This window comes from Petaurus breviceps, unplaced genomic scaffold (genome assembly GCF_028583685.1).
Source record: "Petaurus breviceps papuanus isolate PSGF00001 unplaced genomic scaffold, PetGlider_PUasm1.0 239413, whole genome shotgun sequence".
Lineage (NCBI taxonomy): Eukaryota > Metazoa > Chordata > Mammalia > Diprotodontia > Petauridae > Petaurus > Petaurus breviceps.
In genome coordinates, this window is record NW_027185924.1 from 1 (window position 1) to 12,439 (window position 12,439).

Below are 12,439 nucleotides of genomic sequence, written 5' to 3' on the forward strand. Positions count from 1 at the left end.
TCCTTCCTTCCTTCCTTCCTTCCTTCCTTCCTTCCTTCCTTCCTTCCCTCCTTCCTTCCTTCCTTCCTGGTCAAATAGAAGGAAAGAAAAAAAATAACAGAAGGAAGGAAGGAAGGAAGGAAGAATGGATTTCAGGAGGGTCTGCTAAACCTGTTAACTCCCTCAGATAGAAAATAGTTGTTTGGCCCTGGGCAAATCACAGACCTAGATTCTGGAAGACAAATTTAAATGCTATCTGAGACCTAGCTGCATGATCCTGGGCAGACACTTAATATCTGTCTGCCCCAGTATCCACTTGTATAAAATGGGGATAATAATAAGTAAAGTAAATACATAAAGTGCTGCACAAACATTAATGTACTATATAAACGCTAGCTATAATTATTTTGTTATAGAAGATGATAAAACTCTCTACATGACTCTAGAGGGCAGATTTGGGATCAATATGTAAAATTTTTTTAAAAAGGAAGGTTTAAGTTCAATTTAAGATAGATCTTCTAACAATTAAAGTTGTAAGAAAACGGAATGACTTGCCTTGTGGATTTACAAGTGGTTCTCTGGGGAGTTTTTCAGGAAGAACCTGGCCAATCACTTATTGAGGCTGTTGTAGAAAGGATTCATGCTTTTGTATAAGACCTTGGCTAGCTTACCACTGTGTTGCCTTTCAACACTGAGGTTCAGGGTCAGAATTTAGGACTTTTTGTGAATAATGGGAGCAGCAACAGACATTGAAAAGTGTGAATGGGATTAGAGTGTAATAGGCTATTTAACTCAGGTCAGGGGAAGAGTCAACATTCATAGCTTGAAAAGGTTGAGGTAGAGAAGCACAATCTTCATCTGTAACACAAGGGGACTGCTTAAGACAGTGGTGTCAAATTCACATAGAAACAGGAGCCACTGAACTATACATAAGGATGCCTGTGGGTACATATTAACTTAGAAAGCAACATATTCACCAATCCAAAAGGCAGACCATTCCATTCTTAAGTTTAACTGAAGCCCTCCTTTTTGTAAATCCTACCCTTTGGTCTAAGATTTACACTCTAAAGTCGAGCAGAAAAAATTTTATCTAAAATAAAAGTTAAAAAAAAAACATCAATGATACTAATAGCAACAACAATGATGATGATATGACCTGCCTGCAGTCATACTGCTAAAATACATCAGAGACAGAACTTGAACCCATATCTTTCCAAAGCTGACCATTTTTACACTATACCACATTACCTCTTATGAATAAATAATAAAACAAATATTCATAAAATCATGAAATCCCACTGCAATATCATTGCTGTTCTTTGCATTTTAAAAAATCTACAGAATGATCTGAGTTAAGTCCAAAGGTCAAACAAGGTGGTATATGTGGACAGAGCCTCATTTCTGAATATCTTAAGATACTATATTGAGAATCAGTTGTAGCTTTCACATGTCCTTGATGTGTTAGAGATTTCTCTTTCCCTATCACAAAATATTTTAACCTGGTCCATCCAATTCTTACATAGTTCAAATATCTGTGATTTCATTGGTATGAGCACTCCTTCTATCAGCAAAGATGACAAGCCCACTCACAGCATAACGGATGCCCCACAATAATTGCTATGGTCAAATAATTCATTGCCATGTGCCATGATCCTCTCCAAATTTAACTAAGATGTTCCTTGGAAGGAAACACTGTTTGCCACTGGCTACCTTGTGAAACAGTGAGTTTCCTGTCTTTGGAAATATTCATTCAAAGGCTAGATAGTAATATTTCAGAGGATGTTATATAGAAGATACTTTCAATAAGGGTTAGACTAGGTAACTGATGAAATGCCTTTCAGTCTGAGATTTTTATAACTAACCTCCAATGTCATGTTCTAGCCTCGGAAACTTTGGTGAGCAACATCAGTAACAATTAAGAAGAAAGGAGGGTACTCTGATGTCACCAGAGAGTAGCTCCAAGTTGAAAAAAATACATTATATATATATATATAATTCATCCAACACCGAGCTTTAATTCACAAAATATTGAACCATAATTTAAATTTATTTCTACATATTTCTTTCTTATAGATAAGAATTTAATGGTTTCTTTCCTGGTTATGCTTTTGTAGGGGTGGGAAACCTATGTCAAGGCTACATGTGGCCCTCTAGGGCCTCAAGTATGGCCCTTTGACTTCATCCAAAGTTCACAGAAAAAATCCCCTTAATAAAAGGATTTGTTCTGTAAAATTTGGACTCATTCAAAATGCTGCACCCAAGGATCTAGAAGGCCACATGTGACATCAAAACCACAAGGTCCCCTCTCCTGTTTTAGAGTTTTTAATTCATGTTATTCTGATTTTTTTCCATAGATATTTGAATGTGAAATACTTTGTTTCAGAGTCCTATTTAATGACAGAAGGGCTGACATAAACCCAGCATTATAAAAGAAATTTCCAATACCTCTTTAAATGAATAATTTTAAGAGAAATATTGGAACAGGAATTTCCTGGTACTTACCTAGCAATGATGAAATAAAATCTAGGGCCTTTCAATGAATTAAAAGGTTCAGCTTAAGAGGCAGCTGAAAGTCAGGAGACCTGGCTTTTAGCTCCACCACTGAGTACCCATATGACCTTAATGTATTCATTTGTCCTGTTTGAGACTATTTTCCAATAAGAGGCTTGGATCAGATGTTTGGTCCTCTTCCAGCTCTGATGTTATGAAATTTTGTGGACTTTCAAAGCTAAGTTCTAAGGTATCAAATAGTCTCATATGCAAACCACATGATGAGAATTTTAGTTGGTCCACAACCTCCAATTCTAATTTGTGTGCAAAGAGAATTTCTAAAAGGCCAGGCATTAGTACCAGAAGATAATTTAAACATTTTGTCTCTGTGAAAGACTTTTTTTTTAATCCTGGCAGCAATTTAAAGTTTTGAGGTGGGGATGTTCAGAAGTGAAGAAATACACACGAATGCTTAAGGGATCATATTCCCAATACCCAATTATATGGAACTTAATAAATTTTAATTAATATAGAATTTCATGGGCCAAAAAAAATCAACAACAAAAAAATTCTTTCCTCGGAGGATATAGGGAGGGGCATTGCTTGCCGGCGTAGGAGTATTTTCTACTCAAGTCTTCTCCTAGCCTTCTCTGAAAGCAACTAATAGGTTCTAAAGATACAGAATGTGTTCAAAGTATGAGATAGTGAATGTTTAGGAAAAAGAACGTTGTGTTTACCTTTGGCATATAGGGAAGGTCTTTAGTTAATCCCATGTGAAAATTGGAGTTTGGGGTGATGAAATCTTAAGAAAGAAGTGGAAATGTTTAGTTTTTTCCATTCTTGAAGCTGTCAGAAATTTAGGAAACAATAAAAGCTAAGAGTCTTGAAAGGAGAATTCCAAGAGAGTGTGTGTGATACAATGCAGAGAATGGGATTTACTTTAGGAAGATCTGTATTCAAATCCCATTCTTGTAACTTATTAGTTATATAACTGTGGACAAGTCACTTAACTCAATAAAGAAATACCAGTAGTAACTATTTCATAGAGTTATGAGACTCTAATAAGAGAGTGAACCTAAAGTAAACTTAAAAGCACTACAAAAATATCAATTATTACTATTCTCATATGCAAAAAAAGAGAATGGGCTGGTTGCATTATGTGATGGGAAAGGACAACCAATGGTCTGTTCGGTATACTCCATTGGTATTCTTGAAATTCCAAGGCTAGAAGCCTTCCAACTTTTCATTGTATACTCAGTTTCAAAAATACCAATGGAGTATACAACTTGGAAGGATTCTAGCACTTTGGGCGGACCCCTTCTGTGATAAACTTATGGAAGGCCAAGGGCAAGAGTCATGCAAAACAGGCACAGTTGAGTGTATTGTAATCTGGATCATGGGAGGGAGTAATTACATCAGTGAGATAAAAGATCTATTTGAGTAAAACTACTCAAAATACCATCATACTTCTAGTCATTTACCAATTAGTTTTGCCTTTTCATTTAAGTAGGTCCTCTACCTGGAAGCCCTTTCACAGCCAATTAGAGTTATCGTTAGCATGTATTGTCATTGTTCATCGTTACTGCACAACGAAGAACAATGGCATCATGATGTTGGGGTCAAGGTGCAGTGTGTTCAATTTTGACTGATCAGTCCAGTAGGAGCTCAGAAGGCTCTAGCATAGGTTGGGCACAAATAGTTCATTTGAACATTTGGGATGGAGATGTCTCTAGATTTGTGCATCTCATATTTCCTTTGTGCTACTGTGATTCTGCTTTGCTCATAAAGCACAGTGCTTTCTTTGATGGAGGCATGCCATTCTTGGCAATCCTGTGCCAGTGTCTCCCCATGTCTCAAAACTGATACCAAAGTTTTTTCATAGAGGTTTTAGGAGTGTCCTTGTACTGCTTCTTCTGACCTCTGTGTGAGCTCTCTATAAAATAGTCCTTAGGTAAACGTACATCTGGCATTTGGGCTCCATGGCTAGCCCATCAGAATTCTGCTGTCTGTAGTAGAGTTGGAATGCTTGGCAGTTCAGCTCTACAGAGGACCTCAGAGACTGGTGTTTTATCTTGCTAGGGGATCTTCAGAATCTTCCCAAGATAATTTAAAGAGAAGTGGTCCAATTTTCTGGCATAGTACTGGTAGATTGTCTAGGTTTTATAGGCATACAACAATGAAGTCAGCATAATGGATGTGTAGAGCTTCAGTTGGATATGCAGTCTAATAACCTCTTCTCCCCCACTTTCTTTTGGAGCTTCCCAAATGCTTTGCTAGCTCTGACAATGCTTGCATCAACCTCATCATCTATGTGGACATCCTGGACAAAAATGCTCTACTTGTTTGTTATATTGTAAACCTGAAGGTGGAGACTTTTTTTTGGTTTTCATGGGATCCCCAAATCTCAGAACTCTAAGGAGCTCAGAGGCTCTCTAGTCCAAATCATACTTGAAGAGAAATTTCCCTCTCTAACTGTAAAGTAGTCATTCAGTTTTCGTTTGAATACTTCCAGTGAAGAAAAACTCATTACCTCCAAAAATAGTCCTTTACATTTTTTTTAGATAGCACTAATTATTAGGAAAATTTTCCTTACTTTGAACCCTTGGGACAATCAGAATGATCCTAATGCCTTTCTGCCATGACTGCTCTTCAAAGAGTTAATAGCTATCATGTCCTTCTTAAATATTTTCTTTTCTAAGCTAAAGATTCTCACTTCCCTCCACCAGACCTTGCATGACATGGTCTCAGGTGCCTTACCATTCCACATTTTTCATATTCATCACTGGTGAGCATGTGCCTTGTAGTACTATGAACCTAGTTCTTAGTTTTTGCCAATGCATAATGGTACATACCCCTTTCATCTACATGAGCAAGATGAAATGGTAACAAACTGTTTCTGGGTTTTGTAAGTGCCTTACAGTATATGAGTATATTCCTAAGAACTCTCTTATTATTCTTAGATGGGGCCACTGAGTATCAGAAAGATTCAGATCACATATGTAAAAAATGATATCAAATAGAATCATGGATATGAAGCTGGAAGGTACTTTAAAGGCCATCTAGTCCAACACATACCTTATGCAGATAAAAAAAACTGAGGTCCAAAAGGGTTCAGTGACTTCTCCAAGGTCACAGAGGCAGTAAATAGATCTGAATTTTGAACTCAGGTGCTGTGGTTCTAAGTTCAGGGCTCTTTCCACTGAACCACATGGGATGAGAAAGGGATCTTTCAATGGGAGACTCAAGGACTGACCAAGAATTTTTAAGTTGAAGTTATCTAGAGTAGTCAGTGGTATGGGAAGACCTTTGGAGGTATGGATTTATAGGAGAATGCTCAATACCTTCATTCTTAAAAATGTTTCCTGTGACCCTGTGGAGAGTATTTTCCCTTCTTGCATAATTTTAAATTATTTATTTGGTCTGGGTTGTTGGAAATCAAACACTAAGGGTGGTGGTGGTGGTGGTAGAAATAATACTGGAGAAACTGGAAATAAAGACCTCCTTTAACATGTTTTCTTTCCAAAGACACCTCAAAAGACACAAAATAGTAATGTCCCAAGTGCTTCAAGGCCATTAGCGTTCAATGACATAGGTGAGCCCTATGGGACTCACATTAACAGACGATCAAGAAGACTCAATCAATCAAAAAGTATTTGTTAAATGCCTTTGTCAATAGAAGAATATCTGTCTGCAAGGCAAGCATTGAAATGGAGGAGAAAATAAATGCATATGTCAATACTTAAAGGACAAATATAAAGTGTGTATATACAAGTATATGCAAAACAGTTAAAAACAAGATAGTTTGGGAAGGAAGAGAGTAGTAGTTGGGAGGAATCAGGAAAGGATCCATGTAGAAGTTGGTACGTAGGCTGCATCTTAAAAGAAGAAAAGGATTCTGAGGTGGAAATAATGAAGGAATTCATTTCAGGTGTGTACAACTGCCAGAGCAAAGGGTTGCCTATGGAGCCTTGTATGTGAGAAAAAGAGAGGTCAGTTTAGCTGAACTGCAGTGTGCAGGAGAGGAATTCTGTTCAGTGAGGCTGGAAGGATAGGCTGGGGGCATGCTGTGAAGAGAGGCAGAGTGATTGTGGTGGTGGGGTGCATTCCTTTCAAGATTTAATTAGACCTGTACAAAAGTGGAATTGACTGACTCAAGAAGTAGCATTTTCCTTCTCACTGCAGGTCTTTGAGTGGTGGTTAGATAACTATTGTTGTTGAGCTGAGTCATGTTTGATTCTTCATGACTCCATTTAGGGTTTTCTTGGCAAAGATACTGGAGTGGCTTGCCATTTCCTTCTCTAGCTCATTTTACAGATGAAGAAACTGAGGCAGAGTTAAGTGATTTTTTTCCAGGATCACACAGATACTAAGTGTCTGAGGCCAGATTTGAACTGAGAAAGATGTATCTTCCTGACTTCAGGCCCATCACTCTATCCACTGTGCCCCCCAGCAGCTCCTAGATGAAGTACGTACCTACTTCTTAGCGACGGTGTGTTTTTGAAAAGGCCTCAATAGTCTTATAATCCAAAGCTTTTCTGAAATAAATTCTCTCAAAAAATATTGTAGATGACTGCTTCTCAGGTACAGCATGTTTTTGTGTGAACTTCCTTCAGATAGGTTTTGATTATATGACTCCAGAGACCTTTTCCAACCCCCAATTTCTATGATTCTGTGATTCTTCATTTGTCTGGAGGAGGTGGCCTTAAATTATAGAAGCGCCCAACCAGTGGGCAGAAGTGCTAGGATATGAATATAAAACTTGCTGTGGATAGTGGATACAGTTTTAATCAATTTTCACATGGGAAAGATAAGGGACTCAGAATCTCCTGCCTTTCTTTTAAACACCTTTGCAGACAGGTCTGATATTTATCTCTAAGTTATTAATGCTCAAATACAAACATTATCAGTTAGTGGTATTGACCCTAGGCAATTCCTGGAGCACCACACTCTTGGAAGAATCAAGTTATAAATGGCCCAAAGGTCAATGGAACTTGTGCATGATGTTCATAAGCAGTTGAAGTATATTTCCTATGATAACTTAGATGCAAAACGTGGTGTAAAGTATACCACTGAGGTCATGTCTGACCAGAAGGGGAGGTGGGAAAGTAAGGTATGAGCAAGGGCATGCTGGAATTAGCTTGTACCAGCTTACAAGAGTTGAAAGTAACATTTTCAGTGTGAGGATTTACACCTGGGAAATCAGTAAAACACTACAAATCAGAGGCTAATTTCTAGTTTTGTTGATTGTCTAGACTTAAGAAAGTGATGGTCAAAGAGTTACTAATACAGATTAAACCTAAACGTTTGTTGTGTTTACTGTTTATTTTGAACCAGTTGACAAACATTTACCAGCACATCCCCGTGTATAAGAAAACCACAAAACCTCCAAATTGGAAATTATTCTAAATGTTATCTAACTTGTCTTTACCTGACCAAGAATCTCTACAACTTCCCCCAAAATTGATGATCTAGATTTTGCTTAAAGGTGTGTAGAGAAGAAGAAATCATTACCTCCCAGGTCAGTCTATTCAATTTTTGAATAACCACAATAATCAGGGAATTTTTCCTTGTACTGAGTGACAGTCTATGTCTTGGCTACTTCCATTTTCTTGGTTCTGCCCCCTGGGACCAAGCAATGTTATTCTCATTTCTCTTTTCTATCACAACTTGTCAAATATTTGATGCCTTTAGAATAAAGGCAACATACTGGTGTAGTGGAACCCTTGATAAACATGTATATATGTATGTGTCTGTGTGTACACATACTGAATACACACACATCTATGTCTATATCTGTATCTATATATGTTGGGCAGCAGACCGAGCACTGGACCTTCAGTCAGGAAGATTAATTTTTGTGAGTTCAAATCAGGCCTCAGACACTTTTTGGCTATGTGACCTTGAGCAAGTCACTTAAACCTCTTTGCCTCAGTTTCCTCATCTATAAAATGAGCTGGAGAAGAAAATGGCAAACTACTCCAGTGTCTTTGTCAAGAAAACTCAAATGGGGTCATGAAGAGTCGGATATGACTAAATAATACCCACACATACATATACAAATATATATATATACACACACATTCATACATATACATATCTATGTATACACACACATACACACACACCAAGAAGAAGATTTCCAGTTGATTGTGCAAATCTATTTACAGGAAAATACACAATTTACACCTGTGAACTGAGATCACAGAGTTCAAAGTAAAAATATTATTTTTTTTGGAGGGGGAAGGCAGGGCAATTGGGGTTAAGTGACTTGCCCAAGGTCACATGGCTAGTTTTTGTGTTAAGTGTTTGAGGCCAGATTTGAACTCAGGTCCTCCTGACTCCAGGGCCGGTGCTCTATTTACTATTCCACCTAGCCATCCCCAAAGTAAAAATATTTTTAAAACCAAATTTTTGAGTTCACAAACTAACAAAATGAAGGCTAATAGGTAATAATATCATTGACTCCTAAATATATACTGTGTAATTTTCTTATATTTAATGCATATAATGAAAACAGTGGTATATGCTTCATGTTCTTTTGGATAACACCACCTTTTTCACTGCTGCCTTTACCTCCTTGTTCCTCAGACTGTAGATGATGGGGTTTAGCATGGAAGTCACTGCGCCATAGAATAAGGCAATCAGTTTGTCTGAATCTGGGTCCTTTGACTTGGGTTTTGAGTACATGAATAGTATAGTTCCAAAGAATATGATGACCACAGCTAGATGTGCTGAACAGGTGGAGAAGGCTTTCTTCCTTCCTTCAGCTGAGTTGACTCTCAGAATGGTGGCAAGGATAAACACATATGAGATGAAAATGAGCAGCACTGGAGTCAATGTGACCAGTACAACTGCTACCATCATGACAAAAGCATTGAGGGAAATGTCCACGCAGGCCAGTTTCAGGACAGCCAGGATTTCACAAAAAAAGTGATCAATGATGTTATTTCCACAGAAGGAAAGCCTCAATGCAAGGATTGTTTGTAGTAATGAATTTACACTCCCTACTATCCAGCTCATGGCTGCCAACTGCACACAGACTCTCATATTCATGATGATTGTGTATCTTAAGGGATTGCAGATGGCCACGTACCGGTCATAGGCCATCATGGCCAGCAGAACACACTCTGTTGTTCCCAGGGCAAGAGTTAGGTACATTTGTAATGCACATCCTGGGAAAGAGATGGCTTTTCTTACTGATAAGAAATTGACCAACATTAAGGGAACAAAGGAGGATGTACCAAAGATATCCATGAAGGAGAGGTTACTAAGGAAGAAATACATGGGGGTATGAAGGTTGGAATCCAGAATACTCAATATAATGAGAGAGGAGTTCCCCAGTAAAATGATCAAATATATCCCAAGGCATAACACAAAGAGAACAATCTCAACATTGGGATGCTTAGAAAGCCCCAGCAGAAAGAATTCCAGCACAATAGTCTGATTGGCCCCAATCATTCTCTTACCTCTCTTTTATTTTTAGCATCAGCGACTTTGAGAAGCACAAGGAAAATTCAAATACTCACTGCTCCTTGAATTATTAAGTAGCTGTATATAACAAGGAATGACCCTGCTGGTTGCATTTCATATCGTCATTTAAAGCTATATAAATGATTTTTATCTGAAATTTGAAGATATATTCTAAGCTACAGTTTTACCCTGCAAGATGATTCCTGTGTTTTACTTGATGCTGCCTTAGTCCCAAATACTAATACTTCTATAAATGCAGTTAAATTGTAAAACAGATGTTAATTTTCCCCAACCATATTGCCAAATGTTTAGGTGTTTTCAATTTTTCTCCAAGTTCACTTGCTTATTACTGGTGGATGCCAGCTCCTATATATGACTAGATGCTTGAGGTTAAAGGGGAAGGAGAGAAGAGACAATTTGGGGGGCAAGAATGAATAATTTTGGCTTTAGAAAATGACTGGCCACATATGGGTCCTTAGTATGTATAAGGTCATTTTGGCTGCACATGTATTTCCTTCCATCAGATAATACAGAGTCAGCATTCTTCAGATCTTGAGTCTCCTCATCATTGCCATTAAGGGATGGCAGGCAAGAGAATGTTAAGAGCCATCGATGGAATTCCACATTATCTCTTAATGAAAATGAGCATTGTTTCTGAAAAGAGAAAAGAGAAGTCATGATTTAGTTTGTTAATAGGACAAGAAGTTAATGTACTTTACCTCAGCCTTCTCTTCCCACATGACCAGTGATGTTAATGACTGGAAACACTCTTGAAATTCTAAGTGTTCATTTTGCGTATGTTAAACTAATTCCTATTTCTCTATGGCTCAGTTTATGATTACCTAGAAATTCTGCTTACATTATTCATCATCACATATGTCTCTATTCTTCCCACCTTACCATAGGCATAATTGCAATTGAGAATTATATTTAGTGCTTCTACCCTACTCCCAACCCACTTCATAAACTGCGTGATATTCCTTTTCCTTCTGAATAAAGCCAAGCATTGAAGGCCTTCTACAACCTAGAACCAAACCTTTGTTTTAATTAATTAGAATAACATTTTCCCAATTATATGTATATTTTCCTCCCGTCAGAACACAGGTTCTGCCAATAGGACCCTGGGTTCTGATCAGTAAACTTTTGTCTTTCTTTCCCAGAATGAGAACCCCAAGTCACCGGTTTCCAAACCATAGTTCTGTGTGATATCCCCCTCCCCCTCTGCAACTTCTAGCTCCCCTTTTATGTTATCTTTTTATATTAGAGTATAAGCTTCTAGAGGTCAAGTTAATTTGTAAAAATGTGTTTCCCTAATTAGAATAGAGCCTAGCACATGGTAACTACTTAGTAAATACTCATTAATTTATTCACTTTTATATCCTTCCCTCTAGTCCTTCCTTTCCCATCACTGCAGTGATGGTAAAGCATCTTGTTAAATAACAGGATTCATTATTTTTTCTCCAAAACTCACCCCTCTTCCCAACTTTTATGTTGAGAGCTTCCCCATCTTTCTAGTCATACAGGTTTGTAATCTCAGCATCAACCTGGATTCTTCATTTTTTCCATATCCAATCGGTGCCAAATCTTATCATTTCTACCTCCACATTATTTGTGTCATGTAAGGAATTTGGTAGGATCAATTCTTTTGCTATTTTTGCAAATAGTTTGTGTAATGTTGGGATTAATTATTTGAATATTTGATGGAATAAATTTGTGAGTCTATCTAGTCCCTAGTTTTTTTCCTTTGGGAGTTCTTTTATGTCTGAGGAAGAAAAGAAGGAAGGGAGGGAAGAAGGGAAGGAGGAAGGGAGAAGAAAAGACAGAAGGACAGGAAAAAGGAAGGAGAAGGAAAGAGGGAAGGAAGAAAAAGAGGAAGAATTATAGGAGAGAAAGTAAGAAAGAAGAAAGAAAGAAGGAAAGAAAGGGAGAAAGGGAGGAAAGAAAGGAAGGATGAAATGAATGAAGAAAGAAGGAAAAAGAAGTAAAGAATGAGAGAAGGGAAGAAAGAAAAAAGTCTTAGAGACTCTTTCTTTGCTCTTTTCACTATTACTATTGCTGATGCTACCAGGACTAGCTAACATTTATATCACACTTTGAAGTTTACTAAATACTTTACCTAATCTGAAGTTCTAAAAAATCCTGTGATGTTAGTGTTATCTCCATTTACAGATAAGAAAATTTAAAGGGGTTATGTTCCTCACCAAGATCACACAATTGGTGAGTCTGGTAAGAGATTTGAATCCAGGTCTTCTTGATTACAAATCCATTGTGCTCTCTGCTGCCCCCTGCTGCCTCTCACACTAACTGTATCCCTTTTTCAGTCTCACTTATCTCATCTGAAAACTAGAGTACTACTTTGATGCTCTATTTCACATACACTTATGAATGTACTTTGTAAAACTGAAATAAAATTTAGTCCTGAAGGAATTCGAGTTGATGCAATCCTAACTGTAGTCAATAATTAAAATTTCCAGCAACTGTAAGTTAATGGAAGACAAGT

General features: G+C 37.5%; 1 protein-coding gene across 1 annotated transcript; it reads right to left on the reverse strand.

The window, feature by feature from the left end:
- Positions 1-8,712: 8,712 nt before the first annotated feature.
- LOC138167620 (olfactory receptor 13D1-like) lies at positions 8,713-10,760 on the reverse strand. Its single transcript, XM_069096559.1, has one exon. It carries the CDS (start codon positions 9,925-9,927, stop codon positions 8,998-9,000), a length of 930 nt encoding a protein of 309 aa, XP_068952660.1. The 5' UTR covers positions 9,928-10,760; the 3' UTR covers positions 8,713-8,997.
- Between the last annotated feature and the right edge of the window lie 1,679 nt (positions 10,761-12,439).

Coding starts and splice junctions, on each gene's coding strand:
- LOC138167620 (XM_069096559.1), bottom strand. CDS start 9,927: ATGATTGGGGCCAATCAGACTATTGTGCTGGAATTCTTTCTGCTGGGG.